The sequence below is a fragment of the Eulemur rufifrons genome, chromosome 15 (assembly GCF_041146395.1).
Source record: "Eulemur rufifrons isolate Redbay chromosome 15, OSU_ERuf_1, whole genome shotgun sequence".
NCBI lineage: Eukaryota > Metazoa > Chordata > Mammalia > Primates > Lemuridae > Eulemur > Eulemur rufifrons.
Genome location: NC_090997.1, coordinates 31,717,698 through 31,741,176, shown reverse-complemented (window position 1 = coordinate 31,741,176; position 23,479 = coordinate 31,717,698). Strand labels below are relative to the sequence as shown.

Here is a 23,479-nt window from a genome sequence, read left to right as displayed (position 1 = left end):
ATTCTCTACCCTTTTAAAATAATGTGATGAAATAGAGAGGGTTTAAAGAAAAAACAATGTTGTCAATGGGTTGGCTATGAGACAGTATGTGGCTAAAGGAATTAGAATTCCTTAGAAAAGGTAAAGGGGAAAATAATAGAATTTTAGGGTTGAAAAATGGCCTAAAAACCTCTGTTTGATCCCTAAATGTAAGTGACATGCCCAAGGTAAAATAAGTAAATAAATAAAAATAGTTGCGCATTTGAGGATAAAATCTTGGTTCCTTGAACTTATATCCAGTATTTCCTTAACTATTTATCAAAAGATGACTCTATTAATGGATTAAACTATATAAAGTTTTGCTCATGTCTGTAGCATATTGAACAAATGATAGGGTTCTTTAATTAAGAGGATAATTCCACTTTTACACAAACATGACTTTCAAATGATCAAAAATAATCAGGGGGTAGTAAGTGACATCAGGCTTGTTATTGCTGAAAATTTTCAATATGTAAGAAGGTGACTTCTTGTCCTAAATTAATTAGCTTTGGTAGCTGGAAAGAGGGGATCTTCTCTTTCATTATGATGTTCAAGTCAGTGATTTTATTTTTTTCTGTAGATATTTTCATTATAGGATTTGGTGATATTTTACTTTAAAAATATCTTTTTCAGTCAGTGAAAAATATTTGTTTCCTCTACTCAATTTATTGAGTAACTAAACTACATCAATTATTTTTAGTCTCTGGGGATGCAGTTGTAAATAAGATAGACAAGATTCCTGTCCTCATGAAGATTATACTGGTGGTCAAAAAATATTTAGAATTGAATTTACATTTAATAGTTTTCTTAAGATGAAAGAATTCTACCCATAAAAACACTGTGATTTACAAAAGTTCTCTTTAAATATTTCTCAGCAATTGCTTTACAAAGTCCTTTAGATTCATTCCTGTTAATATTTTTGCAATTCATATTAGCATAATGACAACAATAATAACAATAGCTAAGAGTTAAATAGTATTTACTAGGAGGCAATCATTGTTCTAAAATCTTTACATATACTAACTAATTTAATCATCACTACAACACTATATGATAGTAAATATTATTATTCTATTTTATAGATGGCACAGAGAGGTCAAGAGACATGGTCAAGTTCAAACCTAGGCAGCCTGGCTCCAGGGCCCATATAACTCCTGACCATGGATTTTTGGTTTGTTAAAATCAGGGAAATAGTTAATTGGAATGGATATAATTCTAATGCTTTTCAGAGAGCAATCAATCAAATATTTGTGGTATTACTAATTATTATTACTATTAATACAACATACCACCACAAAGATTTATAAAATGCTTAAATAGAATGGAATTAATTAAACTAATTTATATGTAGATTTATGGCTTAAATAAATACATGCTTTACTGCATATAATTTTCAAAAGGCCTACCTGTTTTATATTTTCTAATGACATTTAATATATATTTAATTTATCTCCCTAGATTGCTGAGTATTTCAACATGAAATAAAAGAATTCTTTTATAAAAGTCCCAAATTGCCAACGCATAGTGCTTTTAGGAAAGAAAGTTTTACTGTTGAGCTTTAAAATGCATAATTTAGACTTTTGATGAAAACAATTTGAAATGTTTTTTGAAACAGAAGCAAACTATAAACAGAAGGGCAGAAGAAGCTATTCTCAAATCATTCATCTAATGAAAGATATATAAATCACCTCCATGTTGAATGAGCTGACTGTAAGTTTTTCCAAAACATAAATCTTCTCTGAAGCTAAAACATAAATCTTTCTGGAGCCCTAAGCATTAACTTGCCTGTATTTCTGCACAGAGTATATAAAAATAGCTTCATGTTATAGAAACAGCTTCTATTTTAATCAATGAATTCACTTGTATTTAGTATGTCTTTTGCCCACAAATAAAAAAAGGATTGATTTTTTAAAATATTTCAACTGCCTTTTTTCTACTGACTCACTGATACTCTAAAAATCCCAACACTGAGTTGGATAACCAGTTTCAGAAAGTTCACAATGAATTAAATATGAATTGTGCAACTTTTTAAGACTAATTGATTCAAATTGAGGCAACTCATAGAAAGTGTCTAACTGCGATTTTGACACGTGAAGGATTTAAAATAATCTTAAATTGAATAGCCCGTTACTATGCTATAGTGCATATATTTATATGCACATATAAATATCTATAGTACATATATGATGCAGAACATATATTCATTCTAGTCAGAACTGAAAGCAGAATTATGCTCTTTGGGCATATAACAAGAACCTTTCTATTTTATTCACCTAAAGAGAGACGATTATAGTTCCTTAGGAATTTTAATAAGAGAGCATTATTTAGTAGTTTAGTCTGTGGTTAAAATGTATTTAAAGCAAATAACTTTAAATTATAACATATGAATTCTAGTAAAAAAATTATTTTCTCTGAAATAACTAGATGTTTGTGTATAATATTAATATAAACATAACTATAGTTGTACAAATACTTGTAGACTTTTTATATACTATTCACAAATGATCAATTTAAAAATGATCATCTTTAACCAACTGGTTGCTTTTTCTTAAACCAAATAGGTTCCATGAAGGCAACGACAATGAGTGTTGTTTATTTCTGTGTCCCCAGAACTGGACACAGTATCCGGCACACGGTAAGCATTCAACCAAGTGGGTGAAAGGCAGGGAGGAAGGGAGGAAAGGGACCATATCACTTACCAAACAATTGTTTTTGTATAGTGTGCACACTAACTTCGAAAAATAATGATTTCAACATTTTTCCCTATGTGAATACCATAGAATCTATCATGCATTAGAACCACCTGCTAATTTGAGTGTCATTTGATTTATAAATGACCAGCTGAGATTTTCGTTCAGTTGCTTATTGTATTTAAGGTCGTTTTCTTAGAGTGAAAGCTATGCTCTCTCCCTGTGCCTAATTTTCACTTAAGCAGGATTTATCTGGGCCCCAAGGAAGTGGCATTTAAGGATCATTTAGTAGGCATGTCTGAAGCACTTCTGCTGTTGACTGACTTAACCTTTGGCTTCTGTGTAAACATTTGATGCCATCTGGATGGGTATTTAAAACTCCCCAAAGAGACAGGGCCAGACCAACATAGTCATTTTCCCGCTAACTAAAATTAGTGGATATATTACATGAAATAGCACTGTTCTACCTTCCTTCACCTGTCTCTCCTCTGACATGACATGCAAAGTCCAGAAGAGGAAAGAAAGAAGGAGGCAGAGACATTAGCCAACTGTCTTATTTTAGCCATAGTCCCTGCCTTGCTTTTGAAGTCTCAGTTAATGCATTTTAGTAAAACTTTACTGTGAAAACAGCAGTATATTATTTATTTGAGGGGCCTCTGGTAATAGTAGGTATTAGGAAGGATATGGAAACATACACAATTTTAAGAAGTTATGTATAAAGACACATTACATTTATATAAAATTAAGATTTTTAAGAAATGACAAATAACCAAAGAATTTGAGCTTATTGTATCTGTGTATTTAGATGTAATGATTTACACCTAATATTTAAACATGAGGAAAAAAGCTAATATAAAATGTTATAATTCAAATAACATGAATAAACCATAAAATATTTATCTTTAATGGAGGATTTTTATATCAAAATCTTCATGATTTCCGAAATAATTTATCAGAATTTACCTTTAACATAAATTTTCATTAGGATCTTAGATAAATTATATTTGAACAAAGAAATTGGGATCTCATTATGATATTAATAAATTTTTCTTATTCAGTGTTGGTTTTAGTTTCACATAAATCTGCTTTGTAAATTATAAATATCAACAGAAGAGATACTTTAAATTTACCAGTAACTCACTGGTTAAATGTCATCTTGACATTAAGTACTTAGTTTTCCCACAATAAGAATATAGTATCTTAAGGAAAAAATACCAATTCTGTATATAGTTTTATTGATATACTTATTTTAAATAATTTAGGAAAGAAACTTTTATTTTTTAATGGGCTATTCAGAAGTGGCTTTTCTAACCAATCATTATTGTGGCTCAATACATGACAATGATATTAGCAATATAACAATTCCAGGTATAGTGGAAACTGAAGAACTTTTGGAAAAATGTGATTTGGTGACATTTTTAAAACTTGAAATTTTAAAAAGTTAGTATATATATGTGCAAACTATATTTTTAGGGAATTATTCTTTATTGTTAATAAAGCTAGTTGCTTAGACAATTTCAGCTAGAATCATGGTACTATTTGACTTTATTTGGCTTCATTTGTGCTACTGAAAGCAAAAGTCTCAAATTTATAGCAGTCTATTTCACATTTTTATGAATTAGAATGCTACATTTTACCATCTAGGAGATGAGCAAAGTGCTGAGAAATGGATAAATGAATAAGCCAAGACGTGGTAAAAATCCACAACTATAGGTCGAAGACTTTTATTTTACTTAACACTTTGTATCATAATCATTAGGCAAATCGCAAGAATCAAGGCTTAACAACCACTCACTCTTGACTGCAAGCCTGAAAATGTAAGCAGAGCCAATGTGCTGAATCGGAATGGATTTATTCTATTTGGTCAGTTCTCTGCTTTTTAAAAAATTAATTGGACAGGTTTTTGGAAAACTTACTTAGGAAGAAACAGAGAACTTCAATAAACAAATGACTTTTAAACAGCAAATGTGAAATCAGTGGCATAAAAACCTTGTGCTAAAAAAAGACATCAGTCTAAATGGCTTCACCCAAATCATTGGTAAGAGCTAATTCTTATTTTATACAAACAATTTTAGAGTAGAAAAAGAGAGAAAGTTAATAAACTGACTTAATGAGACTAACACAATAAAGATTAAAAAAACTTAAGAAGACCATATTCATTAAACACCAATTATTTCTTGAGAAACTACTCTATCACCCAAAGGCTGTATAATGGTAAATGGGACCAAGTGGTAGTAATAGAGTTGTGAAAATGGGCAGATTATAGACATTTATTGAAGGTCAGGCCAATAGAATAAGTAAAGAAATTTGTAAGGCTAACTCACTTATGTTTATGGATGCAAAATATCTAAATAAATTATAAGTAATTCAGCATTATATTAAAAGCATCACATTATAGGCTTCCAGGATGGTCTAGTAGTTTCCATTAAATCAGCATATACACAATAACAACTATAAACTTGGGACTAAATATTAAAACAACTATCTGGAGATGCAAGAAACTCAATAAAAGCAGAGAGATACTGGAGGGAGTCAACATTTGGAAAAATTAAATAGCATGCAATCAGTTTCCTGTTTTTGAGATGTGTAGTGGGTGGACAGGCTCAAGCCTGGGTCATGGAGTGGCTAAACAGAAAGCCCGTAGTCTTGCTGGACTGAAAAATCTGAAGACAAAGTTCAGGGCAAATGCAATTCCTGGAAAGGAAAGGAGGGGAGGTGGTTTGCAAAATCCTGAAACCAGAAAGGAAGCCCCAAATTCTGTATATAAACTCTGCCCAAAGCTCTGGCTGACCCTCTAACCATACATGTATGGTGCAAACACCAAGTAGCTCAGCTTAGGTTAAAAGAATAAAACTGGGATTTCAGCTGTTGCCAACGACGGGAAATACAGTTTGCAGTGTGAGTCCAGCCAATTTAACTGCTGGATAATTTAATTAATAACATATTAATGTTCTTTGGAAAAAAACAAAACAGAATTCAGAGTTTCTATAACTTATCATTTACAGTATCCAAAATACAATAAAAAATTACTTGACATACAAGTAAGCAGGAAAACGTAGCCCATTCTAAAGAGAAAAGGGAATCAACAGAGACCAACTTGACATTACTCAGATGATAGGATTATCGGAGATTTTAAAGCATCTATTAAAACTATTTTCAAGGACAGGAAGGAGAATATGATCTTAGTAAATGTAAAGATAGGAAATATCAGCAGAGAAATAGATACTAATAAAAGTTAACCCACTAACTTAAAAATACAGTATCTGCAATGAAAAATTTACATGACGGGCTTAACAGTTCAATGGAAATGACCAGAGCATGAGTAAGCTTGACAGTAGTTCACTAGAAATGATCCATTACCAAAAAGAGAGAATTAGATGGAAAAAAGTGAAATGAGTTTTTAGACAGGTGGAACATTATCAAAAATCTAACATATTTGTAATTGGTATTCCAGAAGGAGAAGAGAGAGATAATGGGGCAGAAATCATATTTGATGAAATAAGAAGCAAAAATTCCCTAAATTAGTTGAAAGATACAAATTTATAGATGCAAGAATATAAACAGGACAAATTTAAAGAAAAACACACCTAGATGCATCATTATCAAACTGCTGAAAACCTATGATAAAAAGAAAAATATTGAAAGCAGCCTAAGAACAATGACATGTTGCATACAGGCAGGGAACAGTTATTAAAATGACTGTTAAACTTCTCATCAGAAATAATGGAGACCAGAAGACAAGGAAAAGCCTTTACAATGCTGAAAGACAAAAAGAAACTGTCAAGCCAGAATTCCACATCCTTCATGAATGAGGTATAAATATTCATCATGACCAGTAGAGTTCATCCTAGAACAGCAAGGATGGTTTACACTCAGAAAATATATAAGGTAGTTTACCTCATTAAGGTACTGAAGAAGAAAGAATATACAATTATTTCAACAGAAATAGAAAAAGACTGTAAAATTCAACATCCGGTCCAGGTAAAATTCTTGGCAAATTAGAAACAGAAGGAAATTTTTTTTTTTAACTGGATAAGAAAACAAACAAGCAAAATACAGCAAATCCCTGCTTCCTGTCCTGTAAACCTTTAGAGCGCTCACTTGGAAAAAGACCAAAACCACTATTTTCTTTACTCAAGTTTCTTTAATCCCGGTGCCCCCACCGCCCCTGCAAAATGAACAAACAAAAGGAAGGGTCCTATTTAATGTGGAACTTCAGAGCCCTCACATTAGAGTCAAGGAAAAGACTAAGATAGTAATTATAATCCCTAAAATTCCTTTGTAATAAGACCAGGAAAAGAAATAGGAAATAAACATATTGGAAAGGAAGAGACAAATTGCCATAATTTGAGAATAATACAGTTATCTACATAGTAAATATAAAAGAGTATAGAAACCATTAGAACTAATTTGATAGGTTAGCAGGGTTGTGAGTAAATGTCAATATACAAAAATAAATATGAAGAGAAAGGAATTTATTTTTCTACCTTATGGAAAGCCAACTGTCCCAATATAATTTATTGAGTGGTCTGTCCTTTCCCCCACTGGTTTATAAAGTTTGGTTTATCACATTCCAAGACTCCATATGTGCTTGTACCTGTTTTGGGGCTCTCTGTGTATTAAAAACCAAAATGTCTAAGAATGCTAAATATTGTTGAGGTATGGCTACTACGGAAATTCTCATAAATTGAGAATTAGTATGGCCACTTTGGAGAGCCATCAGGCAGTATCTTCCGAAATTTTTTTTTCTGATTGAATTCAACAAATATTTATTGAATATTGTTCCAGGTACTTGAGACACATCAGAGAACAAAATAAAGAGCCCTGCCTTCATGGAGCTTACAGTCTAGCCTTTATTCCCACTTCACCTGCATGCTGTCTGTGATCCTAGGCAAGTGACCACACTCAGCTGCCCAGTGCAGGAATGAGCAGGCCTGACTCAAATATCAGTGATGTGCCTGGTCGTGTACTGCAGCGCCAGACTAGACACCCACCCGCCGCCTGCCACCCAGAGAGTAGAGAGTGCTGGAAGTTGATTTAAAAAAATTTTTTTTTTCAATAGATTTAGGGGGTATATGTGTTTTTTTGTTACGTGGATGATTGTATAATGCTGAAGTCAGGGCTTTTAGTGCACTTGTCACCAGAAGAGTATACAGTGTACTCGACTGGAAGCTGATTTTTAATGATAAAGTGCAATGGGGACGGGGCAGGGGGAATTGAGCCAAGACTGGGGTACTGTGGCAGTGGTGGGCTGGCTACACAGATTGCCAGCTAGGTCCTTGACCTTCTCAGCAGCTGCCAGTGCTGTCTCCTTTGCCTTGTCCTTGGCTTCCTTGGCTGTCTCAACAAGTGCTTTACAAGGGGCCTCGCCTTGCAGCTTGGCCAAGATGTCGTCAAAACCCTTCATAAGTCTTGGTCTGTAAACTCTAAGTTTATTGACTCCTGTAAATTACTGTTCCATTTAATCAAAACATAGTGCAGTCAGTCATTTCGGCTTCCTTGAAGACTGCATCAATTACTTCAATTAGTAATGTATCAACCTACATTATAAGATCCATTAAATATTTAGTGTATGGTAAGTTGATACTCATTTCAGTTTGTCACTATTTCAGATGTAACAGTTGATAATCTACATTAATAAAGGAAGTAATGGCAAGCATATAAAAGAGTAATAACCAAATAATAATAATATTTTACTTTATGAAATAAACACTTCATTTCATAGTGTTTCTGCCTTGTCATATCTTTAGATAAGTACAAAAATTAGCTTGTACTCCCTAAGTGCATGCCAGCTGAATGGTGCAAAGAGACATCTTCAAGGGGTTCTTGACAGAAATAAATCAGCTACTATTAAAAATTCACAGAATACTTATAGTGCAATACAATTTTTTGACTGAGGAGCCAAAACTGTATTTCAGGTGAAATAATATATGGAGATTGCATATTGGTCTTCCAACCCAAGTTGAAAATGATTAGGGAATCAGATAACTAAGGGGAGTCGATGAGCATTTAAGTTAAAGAAAAACAGAATGTGTCTTAAGTAAAGTGAGTAGCTTGACTAAATCATTGCCAAAGGATTTTTTTTTAAATTCCACAAAGTACAAAAAATTGAGTGATATGCAGATAAAATTCCTGTCACATAAATAGTTTTTATTTCCATCTTGAAAATAAGAGATTAAAGTACAGAATTCCACTACAAATTGAATTTTGTTATTCCCAAGTAAGTTACCTGTTTGGTTTCTTTGATTTCTTTTCTACCTATCAAGAAATATTTGTTCTTTATGTGAGAGTTGTGAAGATTATTATTTTTTTTTAATTTTATTTCTTTGGTATAAGATTATTTATGTAAGACCCTATTAATGTATTGTTTATGATGGGATTTTCTAGTACAATGATAAATATAAATTTATCAAATCAAATCAAATCAAAATCACACAGCCTTTGAGTTTCCTGTGTTCCCCTAATGTGACGAGTTCCATCCAGGAAACTAGAAGACTTCTTTAAGCCTGACCTTTTATAATCAGATTAGGCCTTTGAAATCTAATGATTTAAATGCTTAATTTATGTCAATTGGTAATATCAACAGAAAATTCAAGAGATCTCAGGCTATAAATGATCTTTTAATAAAAACTGTCCTGTTTTCTATTAAGTTTAGAGTCTTTTTTAGACCAAATCTTTACGTTAAATAAGAATCTTTAATGGCCCATGAAGAAAATATGTAATAGTAAATTGTATCTAAATATAAAAGCATTATATACTTATAATTGGATGCTTAATAAATGAAGAACCATTTAATTGAGAACACTCTCATTATGTGCATATTATAAACATTTATCATAAATCTGTTACTGAAGTGTCACCATTTTATCATTGACAAACCTTAGAAGCAAATTACACAGGAAAACAATGGTGTTGGCCAGGTATGGGGGAATGTAACAATCAGTTTAAATAGGTGGCTGTTTTTACCCATTGTGTGATTATATTTTGTTTTCTTCTTTTACAGTTTTTTGAGTCAGTAGAACTGTCTCTGCTTCCATTTACTGTAAATGTGATGTTAAGAGTGTATAATCATTCCAAACCACAGTAGAGTAAAAAACAAATTGGGGGCTAAAAATGTGTAATCAAACATTTAAGGGACTAAATTATGAACCATATGGAGGATAGAGAGAATTGCTCAGGGTAGGTGCTGATTCCAGACTTTTAGAGTAACTACCTGTATGACCTCTAATCAAGTACTTCACTGCTGTGGGCAGATGCGCCATCTTTAAAATGTGGAGGTTTGGCTAGATGTGCTATAAGATCACTTTCAATTCTTAAAATGCTCTGTGATTTAAATTCTGGTTTAGTCATGATGTAGTATGAATAATAAATAGAATGACAAACTTCAATGTTGAATTTTGATTTCAAGAACACTTACTGTTAAAGCTGGTGGTCCTGGAGGTCCCATATCTCCCTAAAACAGATTAAAGAAAAGTGGCAATTACTAATAGTCCTTTTTTGTACATTATTTATAAATTTGTGAGTGGATAGAAGCAATATCTATAGATAAGTCTTGAAGGACAGAAAAATAGAATTTCATCTTGATAAAAGTTTCTATGCAAAGAAAATCTCTCATGATAATAAAAATCACCTTGTACACCCCATGCTTTTTGCAGCAGCAGGACTTGTTTTGAAAGTTAAAATAATCTAATTTTCTGTTCTTTATGTCTACTGATACAAAATTAGAAAGAATATCTTTTCAAATATGGTTACTTGCCAATGGAACAGCTGGGAAGTGTCACAGCGAGAGATAATTTTTCTGACAAAGTTAGTATGAGGATCAGCAGAAATAATAAGTGGATCTCCCCATTTCATGCCTCCCAGCTGCAAGAAGTGGTCCCGAAGCCTCTTCTCAAGCTCTGCTGAATTGGCATTGCATTTGCCATCAACTGTAAGAGGCTTTGCCTATATTTATGTATTTTTAAATACTAAAACTGCTTCACTGATTGATGTGCATACAAATTTCCAGGTGTATATATTGATAAACTAATCAAAATCTTAAAAAATAGTTCATCTGAAAGTTCACTATTTTCCAGTTTCTATGTCACCTCCATGCTTTATTGTCTTGGGAACTCTATTTATTTCATAAGAACCATGGCATCCTTGCCATGGTTCTTGTTTAGCTAGATATTATGAAGACCATATACTGTGTCGCATGAGGCACTGAGATGCTGTAGTCTCATGTTGAGAGTGTGTTTAGGACTTTAACTTTTCTTACCAAATACAGCCATCTCAAAAGTCAAAACTTAGCTTTGTTTAATCATTATTTTTTGTAACAGTTGAATTAAAATAATCAAGACATTGACGTAGCTTAAATCAGTCAGTCACTGAGGACTGATTTATAAGATTACCTTTAACATAGAGATAAATATTGAAGACAGATAAGAATTTCTAAATGTTCTGAGAATGGAGAACAAAATACAGTGCAAAACACATATACATACAATTTTCATCAAATTGAGATCACCCAATGCCCATATTCAAACTAAATCTTGCTTTTAGTATTATTCATTTCTCTTTTCAAGGTCATTGTCAATATGTCATCATGAAATAGCATATGAGAAAAAGTGGCAGGAAATGAACATTTAGACTTAGACTGAGATACAAAGTTAGCCTTTTTCCCCCAAAAGACACTTGCTTTACCATTACTATAGCACCTCAATGTTATTGGCAAAATTCCCCAATTCAGGACACATTTGCTAATTCGGTGATTGAATACCTAAGGCTGTTAAGCAAGGGTGAGAAAAGGAAAATCTTATAAATACAAGTTAGTGTCAACTAGAAATTGTGCATTTAGTATCTTCAAACTAATTAAATGAACCAAAAGGCTTTTCTTGTTCAGATGCTGTTAACATAACAGCCTTTGGTTAATTTTAAAATGCTTTTGGGAGATAAATGCTGCCAACAAGAAGTCACTACATAGGTTCTCAGGGTTTTCTTAAGAAAAGATCGGCACATGGCTGAGTAAACACAATACCTTTTCTCCTTTTGGGCCAGGTAGGCCAGGAGGACCCAAGTCACCTTTCAAACCCTGTGTAAGAAATACAATCAATACACAGTTCACAGAAAGCTTCAATTTCTAACAAGTCATTAGCAACAAAATAAATCATAACTTACTGAACTCCCAAATCCCATTCTTCCCTTTGTAGTATAGAGAGAAATCAAGACAACTGGCACTAAAATGATAATCAACATCTGCGCTGTGGTGGGCACAGATACATTAAATCAGCGCGAATCCTCAATACTGCATATTTGTGCAACTTTGCTTCCTGCTAAAATTACATTAATTCACCATCTGGGAGAATATCATTTAGATCTATACGAGCATTTAAGTATCCACTTTGGATTAAATTTGTGGATGTTGTAAATACCTCTGATTTAGCATTGATTTGGCCTTTATAAAGCTTGCCAAAAAAATTCAAGAGTTAAATCAAAACCATTTTTATGTCTCTATCAAAAAATTTAATAGTGGGGGAAAAGAAAAGAAAGATACATTCTTTTGCTCTTACAAAACGGAAGCTAAAATGTAATCTCTTTCCTGATTTAAAGTATGGTTTAATTCTCTAATTCCTGTCTTTCTTTACCTGGATGTGTAAAGATGTCAAATGAGACGGCAGAAGACACAGACAGAATATCAGATAAATATTTTCATGACTCCTCCAGACTTGTGGGTATTTTAATGGGTACTTGGTTTTTGACTAAGAAATGACAGTTTTCAGGAATACCACAATAGATTGCACCGGAGGAGATTGGTTTTACAGCTGAGTGTGTTCACAGTGTAAATAGAAAGAAAGTTAGATAGACAGATCCTGACTGTGTGGTAAATAGCAAAAAAAAATGTCTTCCTTTGTCCTTAACTTAACACATTGGATAAGGGAAGAACAATAATGGAAAAAATAAGTATTCTGAAGCCACACAGTGCACAGTAGATCTAGGCATCTTATTGTTCCTAGCTGAGGGATCCAGCTACTCCTGCCTGACATTTTGCAGTAAATAAATAATGCCAAATGCCATCACCTGTAGCTACTCAATATAGAAGCCAATGATGAATTGAAAGAAACAAAAGAAAATTGGATACTTAATCCTATTTGAGAAAACAGTAGTCTTATACTTTAAAAACCATTTTCATTGATGAAAACAATTTCTAATCGGCCAAAAAACTTTGTAGTTGCATAAATGCCTTCGGGGATAAAACTCATAGCTATGTTTTTTGTTTCCCTTGAAATATTTATAAAAAAAGGATTAGTGAAAAATAATATTTGAGATGCGGTACAGTATTCTCTTATTATTTTAAATATTTATTCCTTCCCAACTCAAGCAACACATACTCTGTTTATACATGATTCCAGAGTAGAACTTGGCAATAGCATATTCTCAACACTTGCCGGAAGAAAATTTCCATTTCTGTTAATAGATTTATTATCAATTTACTAATTCATTCACCCATTTATTCAATAAATGTTTATTATATACCTTGTGTACATTCACTCTTCTAGCTTTTGGACCTGCACTGTCCAATACAATAGCCATGAGCCACATGTAGTTTTTGAATCCCTGAAATGTGATTAGTCTGAACTGAGATGTTCTATGAGTGTAAAATACTGTTGGGATTCCGATATTTAGTATAAGAAAAGAATGTAAAGTGTATTATTGACAATTTTTATATTGATTAAATGTTGAAATGATAATATTTGGATATTTGATTAAATAAAATATATTATTAAAAGTAGTTGCACCTGTTTCTGTTTTCACTTTTCTTAACATGGTTATGAGAAAATGTCATACATTCACATTTGTCTTGAATTTGTAGCTCTCATTAGATTTCTATTGTATAGTACTGCTTCAAAGATACAAAAAAGAGTAAGAAGTTGACAAAGACTGTCTCCATGATCAAACTTAAGTCAGGCTCCTTGGAGCACTCTTCTCAACTAGGTCTGGACCTTGGCCCCTGTCCTATCTTTGGCCTGACCAGCCCAGTTATAGCAAGAATTTTGCTAAGTCAGTTTATATAGAGTCCCCTTCTGTTGATGTTTATTCTGTATCCACTACCTTTGATGTCTAAGTCCCTGGCCTATCTTTAGCAAGAATCCTCTTAGATCAGTTTAGCAAGAATCCCCCTGCCCTTGATGTCCCCTCTTAGTAATTTTCTATCCACTGACCCCCTCCCCGCTCTGCTCATTGACTATAAATCCCCACTTGTCCTTGTTGTATATAGGGTTAAGCCAGATCTCTCTCCTTTAATGTAATTCTCCTCTTGCAACAGTCATGAGCAAAAAGTCTTCCTTACTACTTTTTAAAAACAAGTGTCAGAATAATTTTTCTTTAACAACAAGTTTCCTGTCCTCATGGACACATTATAAGAGGAGTTCCACTGACAATAAACAGGTCAACAGGCTGAATGTGATAAAAGTGAAGGGAGAGAGAGCTGCTCCTTCAGGTGGGGTGGTCAGAAACAGCTTCTGGGTGGTGGTGCCACTTGTCATTTCAGAAGGATCCAGCCATGCATGGCTGGGGGACAATGTTGGAGTAGAGGAAACATCAAGCACAAAAGTCACCAAGGTGAAAAAAGTGTCTTGAGCATGCAGATAGAGTAGGGGTTAAGTCAAGGTCAGCCAGCCGTCATGGCTCACAGAGAATTGCAAGCCATGGTGAGGAAGATGGGTTTTATTATAAGTGCAATGGGAAGCCACTTAAGTGTTTTAGGCAGGAAAAGGACATGATGTGACTATGTTTACAAGGGAAAAAAAAAAAAAGAAAACAATCCACTTTGGCTACAATGTGGAACACAGATTGTAGGCAGCAAGGGTGGAAGCAGAAAAGGGGTGTGACAGCTTTTCCAGGCAAGAGAGCAGGGTGGCTGGGACGGGGTGGTGACAGTGGAGATGAAGAGCAGTGGTCAGAGCTGGCACAGCATGCTGTGGGGCGAGACTGGAGGATATGCCAGAAGTGGTGGCAGGGAAAGGGAGGTATCAAGGCTGAGTCACACTGGGCTTAAATAATTGGCTAAGAGGTTATGCTCCTAGCTCCTATGAGCTGAGAAGTTTATTAAAAGGAGCTTTTCTTGCTTGTGCAAAACTATGGAGAGAAAAGACAAATGTGAAAAAAGAAAAAAGGCTGATAAAGACCTGGTGTATCCATGTATTTAATGAATATTATTGAACATCTACAAATGTGTAAGACTAACCAATATATTCCTTATACACATGTAAATGTGAAACACAATTCTTTAAAATGGAAGGGCACATTAAGCACAATGTTCAGGAAAATGGTTAACTCTGGAGTGGGGGATGGGATAGGGTGACCCACACAGGCAGATCCTAAGGAGGGGATGGCGTCCTAGTTCTCACACAGAGTTCTGAGTATGTTGGTGTTCCAGTTATAACTATGATTTATAGCCATCATATATGTTATAGATATTATTTTGTAGGCATAAAATAATACATAAAAAGATTGCAAAGATTTCTGCCTAACAAATTAACCCCAATTTCTAGGGAGGGGACTTATTGGCAGTTGAGTCAGCTAACTATCCCTGGATCAATCAACTATGGGCAGGAAGGAGGGGAGGGGATAATTCAAACAATTACAAGTTGATGTGACTGAGTGCTATCATTGAAATATATATCAAGTATGAGGGAATATTTCCCATGGCTGCCTAATTTTAGGAAGTGGCCAAGACTTCACTGGTGTGGATTTCAGGAAAGTCACGAGTGGAATGGCCTTTGATGCATAATCTTGGGTAAGTTATTTAAACTTTTTTATAAAATAGGTATAAGGAACAGTTTTCTTGAAGGGTTGTTCTGAGAATCACATGTTGTAAAAACAGTTAGCACATGGTAGGCACTTAATAAATGCTGCTTTTACTTTTCAAGTTCAAGCTTAAGGGGTAAGTAATAGTTCTTTCTGCTCAGTTTTATACCCGTTTGATGGATATGTAACAACCGTGCTCTAATGCACACAGGATAAAATGCAATGGAGAAGTACTGCATTCGTCAAGCTTCTACTTTTATGGCCATCAAAGTGGGCCCATGTAACTCATGTCCTCCTGTGACAAAGTACAGTGTTGTTAAGGCCGTGGCATCGTAACAGGCTCTGAGAAGCATATCAGTAATGCTTTTTGCAAGTGCAATTTTTCTCCTCATGTCACACTGTTGCTGCTATCAATGGTTATTGAGTGCTGGGGAGAAAGGACACAGCACTCTGTAAAGCATAAAGAACCAATGGAACAGACTCTGAATTCAATATTGAATAAGATGGGTATCTGTTATTAAAGTTCTCAATAAAATTCATGTATATAAAGATTCTCAAAGCACAGTAGTTGACTCTACACAGAAGGTGGGGACAAAAACTCTTATTTAAAGGCAACATAGGAGCTGAAGAACAGTGTCACAGCTAGAACTGTAGAAGCAGATAGACTATAAAATTAATTTTTATTGGAAGACCTACTGCTCATAGGATGTTGACTCTTTAAAAAACATAAAATGATACAAAATAATGTTATTTGTTAATATTTTTAACCCATTGACTCTTTGCCCCAGCTCCCACTGGCTGCATCTTATTTCCTAGCAATGTCAACAGCTGTTACCAGCTGATAGCTCTTGTTTTGTGATTTCAATATTTTTGTATTCAGTAGTACATATTTCATTGACATAAGGAGATTATTTTAGAAACATCAGATGCTATAATTCCAATAAAGGATGTTTGAAAGACCATAATAAAGGTACAGAGGAGGAGACTAAACTCAATGATTGAAATCTACTTTTCTAAGATTACATAACCCCATGCAAAAAAAATACATGAAAAGATCTATCTGTTACAGACAAATGTGTTTTATTTAATCCAGTTTCTAATAATAGTGAATGTTTATATAGTTCTTACCATATGCTATTCTAAATGCTTTATGTATGATGATCTCTTTAATTTTCACACACAAAAAAAAAACCCATGAGGTAATTTTGGGGCACAGAGAGTGATAACCCCAAAGTGTGATGCTTTGGCATGCTGAGCACATTTGAATGAAAGGAAATTGAAAGGCCTTAGAAGCTGCCAGAACCAAGAACTTTCTAACCTTCCCTTGTTCCCTCTCCCCGGCCAGGCCCGTGGATGGGCTTTCTCTGGAAGTTTCCTTATCAGACTGAGGAAATCTTCCAAAAGAAAACCACAAAAGGGCAATTGTCTTAAAACCCCCTCCCTAAGAATCTCTTCAAATACCTAGGAAAGATTAAACACTAGAGAAGGCAAAAGACCAAAAATCAGCACCATGCCCAGACTTTTAGTCTGTTCTGAGGGAAGCCCCAAGATTACCTGGGAGACTTTATCTGCATAAGAAAACAATCTTTTTTCCTCTGTGCAGTTCCACCCCTTTCCTTCCTGTAACTTGTCCATAAGCTATTATTGTCAGTTCTTGGTCCCATTCAATTCCTCTGAAAATCATTTACGACCCCTCAAAATTGCCTACATTCACCCATCTCCCTCTCCCTTATGAAGGGGGCATTATTTAAGCGTTAGCCCTCTGGCCCTTCTTGGAGTCTCATATTTTGTATGGCTCCTGTCTTATGCATGTCAACAAATTTGTGTGCCTTTTCGCCTGTTCATCTGTCTATTGTCAGTTTGTTTCAGCAGACTGAAATCTTCACAAGAGGAAGTAAAATTCTCTTTTCCCCTACTGTAAGTACTATTAATATTATGGTGCAAATAAAGAAACTGAAGCACAGACAGGATAAGTAATATACCAATTAGTATGCCAGCTAGTAAGTGGCAAAGCTGGGATTTAAATCTAGGTAGTCTGACCTCAAAGACCACAATGACAACTTTATATTACTCCTTTCAAGTCCATTCTAAGACACCATTGTTAAATGTATCTTATAGTAGGCCACAGTCAAAATTATTTAACATATACTAGAGTGTGTTTAAAGATGAGGTCTTGTATTTTGAAGGTTAAATTCTAGAAATTCAAATTTTTGACAATTTCGATATGTGTTTGGTATGCATTATTTGAACTATAATGGAAATATGAGCATACATGTGTTTAGTAATATCACGGAGATCAACCAAAAGTTCAGGCACATACATGCACACACACGAAATGTAGTGTCAAGATTCACTTAAAAAAATCAGAACATTTTTTTGTTGTTGTTGTCCCAATGAGTAGGGGCTGCTATTGGCACTTAGTTTTAGTTGGTGAGCTTCAAGGATGTTAAACATTCTGCTTTTGCAAGACAGTCTCACAAGACAAAGAATTGTCTTTCCAAAATGCCAGTAGTGCCCCGTTGAGAAAAACTGAACTGCTACATACTTCCTTTTAAATTAAGTTTATATTTTGCAAAGTGAGCTGGCCCATTTTTGTGGTAAAGCTGGCACAGGAGAAATTATTATAAGATACACTGGCATTAAGATATATGCAATATGCAACAGTAAAAACTATGAAAGAAAGAAGCTTGAATTCATTTAGTAGGAATATTAAATCATTCCAATTTACTCTGATTTAGTAAGTAGCTGGTGTGAGCTGGCCCACTGGATTTGTTTACTATACATTCTAATGTAATATTTCTGAAGTTATAATCTCCATAATGGCTTGACTTTAATTCAAATTGAAATAGCCATTATAATACCCTTCATTTCCTAAGAATGCATACCTGTGCTTATTGAAAGTCAGAGTGAACTGTCATAAATGCTGAATTACTTTAGTTTGCATAGTCAGTTTTTTTAGCATTGAAAATAGGCAATGATGTGTGGCACAATTTACTGGAAAAATTAGACATTTCAGTCCAAAATTTAGGGCTAAAGCCTGATTTTAGTATTTTATAAAAGAAAGTTGCTTAATTTCCCAAATCTTTATTTCTTTTCTCTGAGAAATGGAAATCAAAACTATAATAAGATATCATCTCACTCCCATTAAAATGTCTTTTATCAAAAAGATAGGCAATAATGAACACTGGCAAGGTTGTGGAGAAAGGGGAACCGTCCTATAGTGTTACATAGAGATGCTATCACCGCCTGCTCTAGCTAGTCCATCAAGCTGGGTGAGGATGGAATTTCAAATTCCTTGTGAAAGCAGTTTATGAATTATAACACAATATAAACACCACCACCAACAACAATAACAGTGTAATAATCAAGCTGGATGTGATCCCATTTATCCAATTTTATTTTGGTTGCCTGTGCTTTGGGGGTATTACTCAAGAAGTCCTTGCCCAGACCAATGTCCCGAAATGTTTCTCCAGTATTTTCTTTTAGTAGTTTCATAGTTTCAGGTCTTAGATTTAAGTCTTTAATCCATTTTGATTTGATTTTTGGATATGGTGACAGGGGTCTAGTTTCATCCTTTTGCATATGCATATCCAGTTTTCTCAGCACCAATTATTGAAGAGACTATCCTTTCTCCACTGTATGTTCTTGGCACCTTTTTCAAAGGATAGGTTCACTATATATGTGCGGATTTATTTGAGAGTTCTCTATTCTGTTCCATTGGTCTGTGTGTCTGTTTTTATGCCAGTAAAATGCTGTTTTGTTTGCTATAGCTCTGTAGTATAATTTGAAGTCAGGTAATGTGATTCCCCCAGTTTTATTCTTTTTGTTCCAGATGGTTTTGGCTATTGTGGGTCTTTTGTGTTTCCATATAATTTTAGGGTTATCTTTTCTATTTCTGTGAAGAATGTCATTGGTATTTTGATGGGGATTGCATTGAATCTGTAGATTGCTTTGGGTAATACTGACATTTTAACAATATTGATTCTTCCAATCCATGAGCATGGAATATCTTTCCATTTTTTTGTATCTTCTTCAATTTCTTTTATCAATGTTTTATAGTTTTCATTATAGAGATATTTCACTTCTTTGGTTAATTTTATTCCTATGTATTTTATTGTATTTTATTTTTAGCTATTATAAATGGGATTATTTTCTTGATTTTTCAGTTTGTTTATTGTTGGCATATAGAAATGCTATTGATTTTTGTCTACTGTTTTTGTATCCTGCAAATTTCCTGAATTTGTTTATCAGTTCTAATAGTTTTTGAGTGGAGTCTTTAGGTTTCTCTAAATATAAGGTCCTATTATCTGCAAACAGGATAATTTGGCTTCTTCCTTTCCAGTTTGGATGCCCTTTATTTCTTTCTCTTGTCTGATTGCTCTAGCTAGAACTGCCAGTATTATGCTGAATAACAGTGGTGAAAGTGGGCATCCTTGTCTTCTTTCAGATCTTATAGGAAAGGCTTTCAGTTTTCCCCTTTTGGTATTGCACTAGCTGTGGGTCTGTCACATATGGCTTTTATCTTGTTGAAATAAGTTCCTTCTATACCTAGATTTTTGATCATGATGAATTATCTTTTTAATATGTTGTTGAATTCAGTGTGCTAGTATTTTGTTTAGAATTTTTACATCTATGTTCATCAGAGATATTGGTCTACAGATTTCTTTTTTTTTTGTTGTGTCTTTGTCTGGTTTTGGTATCAGGGTGATACAGGCCTTGTAGAATGAGTTTGGAAATATCTCTTCCACTTTGATTTTTTGGAATATTTAAATAGGGTTGTTATTAGTTCTTCTTTGAATGCTTGGTAGAATTCAGTAGTGAAGTCATCAGGTCCCGGGCTTTTCTTTGATGGGAGACTTTTTATTACTGCTTCTGCTATTTTCAAATAGTCTGCCTTCAAGCTCACTAATTCTTTCTTTTGCTTGGTCAATTCTGCTGTTGAGAGATTCTGAAGCATTTCTCAGTTTGCCAATTGAATTCTTTAGCTCTAAAATTTCTGCTTAATCTTTTATTATTTCAATTTCTTTGTTAAATTTATCTGACAGGCTTCTGAATTCCTCGTCTGTGTTGTCTTGAACTTCATTGAGCTTCTTCAGGACAGCTATTTTGAATTCTTTGTTTGAAAGATCACATATCTCCATCACTTCAGGATTGGTCATTAGTATCTTATTTAGTTTGTTTGGTGACATCATCTCTTCCTGGATGTTCTTAATGCTTGTGGAGGTTCATTGATGTATGGGCATTGAAGAATTAGATATTTATTTTAATCCTCACAGTCTGGGCTTTTTTAAACTATATTTTGAGAATGCTTTCCAATTTTCAAAGGAAATTAAGTGTCATGATCTAAATCTTTGGTCATTGCAGCCATATCAGCAGTGGAGCTACCCCAAGCCCAGTAATGCTGTGACTCTTGTAGACACCTCGTGGTACCACCTTGGTGGACTTGGGTAAGATATTGAGGAATTCCCTGGATTACCAGGCAAATTCTCTCACTTTCTTCCCTCACTCTCTTTGCTGGGCTGCTGGAGTTGGGGGAGGGGTGATGTGGGCACTCCCTCATGGCTACCAGCACCAGGTCACACCTAAAGCTAGCCCAGTCTCACCCAAAGCCAGTGGTGACTGTTGCCTGGCTACCTCTGTTGTTTATTCAAAGCCCAAGGGCTCTATAGTTCAGTAAGTGGTGAAGCCTGACAGGACTGGGTTTTTCCCTTCAGGGTAGCATGTTTCCTTCCAGCCCAGCGTGGGTTTGGAAATGCCATGTAGCAATTAAAACCTGGACTCAGGGCCTTCAGGAATCTGCTTGGTACTTTATTTTACTGTGGCTAAGCTGGTACCCAAGTTGCAAACCAAAGTCCTCTGAGCTCCACCCTTTCCTTTCCCCAAGTGGAAGAAGAATGTCCCTGAGACATGCTGCCTGTTGCTGAAGGAGGGGTGACATAGGTAGTGACTTGACCACTGCCCCTTGTGTCTCATTAGGTCGTGTGCACCCTAGGTCCACTGGCTCCGAGCCAGCACAGCCACAGAAATTGCCCAAGGACTGCAGCTGTTGTGGCCCAATTGCCTTATGAATTTAGTTCAGGCCCCAGGGTGCTTTTTGTCGCCAGTCATGGGGTTAGTGGAACTCCAGTTTCAGGGTGGAGGATTTCCCTCTGGCTGGACTGTTCAAAATGCTCCCTGTGTGAGCACTGGCAGAATTATGCCCTATGTTGTGTTCCCCTGTTGGTTCTGAGTTTCAATGCAAAGTCCCACAGTCACTTCACTCTCCCTCCCCAAGGTGCACATGTTCTCTCTCCACTGGTGGTGCTGGTGCTTCCCTGCTGGGGGTTGGGGAAGGGGTGGTATAGGTAATGCAAGATTGTCTTTTCTGGCTTCTTCAGTGCCTCTTTCCTTGATATAGTGTTAAAACTAGGTAGTATGATCGCTCACCTGATTTTTGGTTCTTCTGAAGGTGCTTGCTTGTGTGGATAGTTGGTGAAATTGGTATTCGTGCACACGGACAATTGCTAGAGGTTTCTATTTGGCCATCTCCCACCTCCCCCATAAATCCAAATTCTATCCACTTTAGAACACACTACAAAATGAGTCTTCATTTAAACTCAGTGTGGGCCATATCTCCCCTATGTTTAGAGGAGAAAATACAAACATCCTCATTTGCAGTACTTTCCATACTCTGGCTCCAGCTATATTCTTGTTTTGTTTTTCTCACAGTTTCTTACATGTAGAAGGAATTCAATAAACTTGAATGAATGCTTCAAGTCTCATGATGGTTTTCAAGTCTATAATCTTAATAATCTCTTTGTATAAAATCATAAGACATCATAGTGATGGGGACTTGAGAATCTATTCTAGGTCCATCACTTTACAGACTCTGAGAAGTGATTTGCTCATCTGTGATGGAACTGGGATACAAACAGGACCCTGGCTTTCCACTCTAGAACTCTTCCCATTTCAGGTACCTCTACTGACAGGGTTAGGGAGCTGAATCAGATGCTCTATTTGAACATATGGACCAACGGTTGTAACATTCAGTGTCCTGATATACTACAGGTGAAAAAGAAGATAGAGACCCCCTTAACCACTGGTGCTAGTGCCTATTCTCTGGTGTAGAAAAAAGACTTCCAAGGGGAGAAGAACAAGATTGAGAGTCATATTAAGGACATGAATGAGGCTTCTTAGGAAGTAAATAAAAAGATAAAGCTATTGAGGGGTACGCATGGACAGAGTTTCATGCCAGTGTGAACTACAAGTATTATCTACTGGGACGTTTCTCTTTTGAGAGACCCCCCCACTCAGGTATCCCTCTTACTTTCTCCACAGGCCCCAAGGATTGGTCTTCAGTCCCTCTTCCATTGTAATGACCTGCTGTTACACGATGGGTTTCCTAACACTTCCAGGGCATTAATGAACTAAATATAGCCTCATATAGGGTTTCCTCATTCTTATATCCACAAAGTAAGTAGTGTGGCCCTTCAGGCCCTTTCTAAAACATATTTATGTAAGTGAGAAAGGGAGACTGAGGGAAAAACTAACTCTCATTTTGGATACTTCCCCTACCAGTAAAGTTAGTATATCTATAGGAAATAGTGAGTTTGATGACTTGAAATAAGATGACATTCCAGAGCAAAACCCAGGTTTGGGCTATCTTTCAAATTTCATCCTAAGAACTGATGTGAAATTCTGGGAGGATAATTGTCCTGAAAGGAAAGGAAGGAGATGACTGGGATTTGAGGATGTCCCATGGTGTCCCTAATGTTGAGGATCTGGTGCAGTGGGGGGGAGCAACACAGATTCACAGTTTCTCTCTCTTCTTTTCTTTCTTCTCATCACTGCAATTCTACCAAACAGAACCCTCACTAGATGGAGATTTGGAATGAGATGAAAAGTGAACCCAGGGTAAGAGCAGAGGCCACAACAGAATATTTGTAAGAAGAAATAAGACAGAGAAAGAAGACTAGAAAAAATGCAAGCCAGAAACACCAAGGAAG

At 35.2% G+C, this 23,479-nt stretch overlaps 1 protein-coding gene across 1 annotated transcript in view; it reads right to left on the bottom strand.

The window, feature by feature from the left end:
• The window catches only part of COL19A1 (collagen type XIX alpha 1 chain), a 293,777-nt gene that overhangs the window by 152,664 nt on the left and 117,634 nt on the right, over positions 1-23,479 (bottom strand). The window contains exons 12-13 of the mRNA XM_069489063.1: positions 11,725-11,778; positions 10,126-10,161 (exon numbers count right to left, since the gene is read on the bottom strand). Of these exons, the coding sequence (XP_069345164.1) occupies positions 10,126-10,161; positions 11,725-11,778 (90 nt within the window). The remainder of the gene's footprint in view (positions 1-10,125; positions 10,162-11,724; positions 11,779-23,479) is intronic.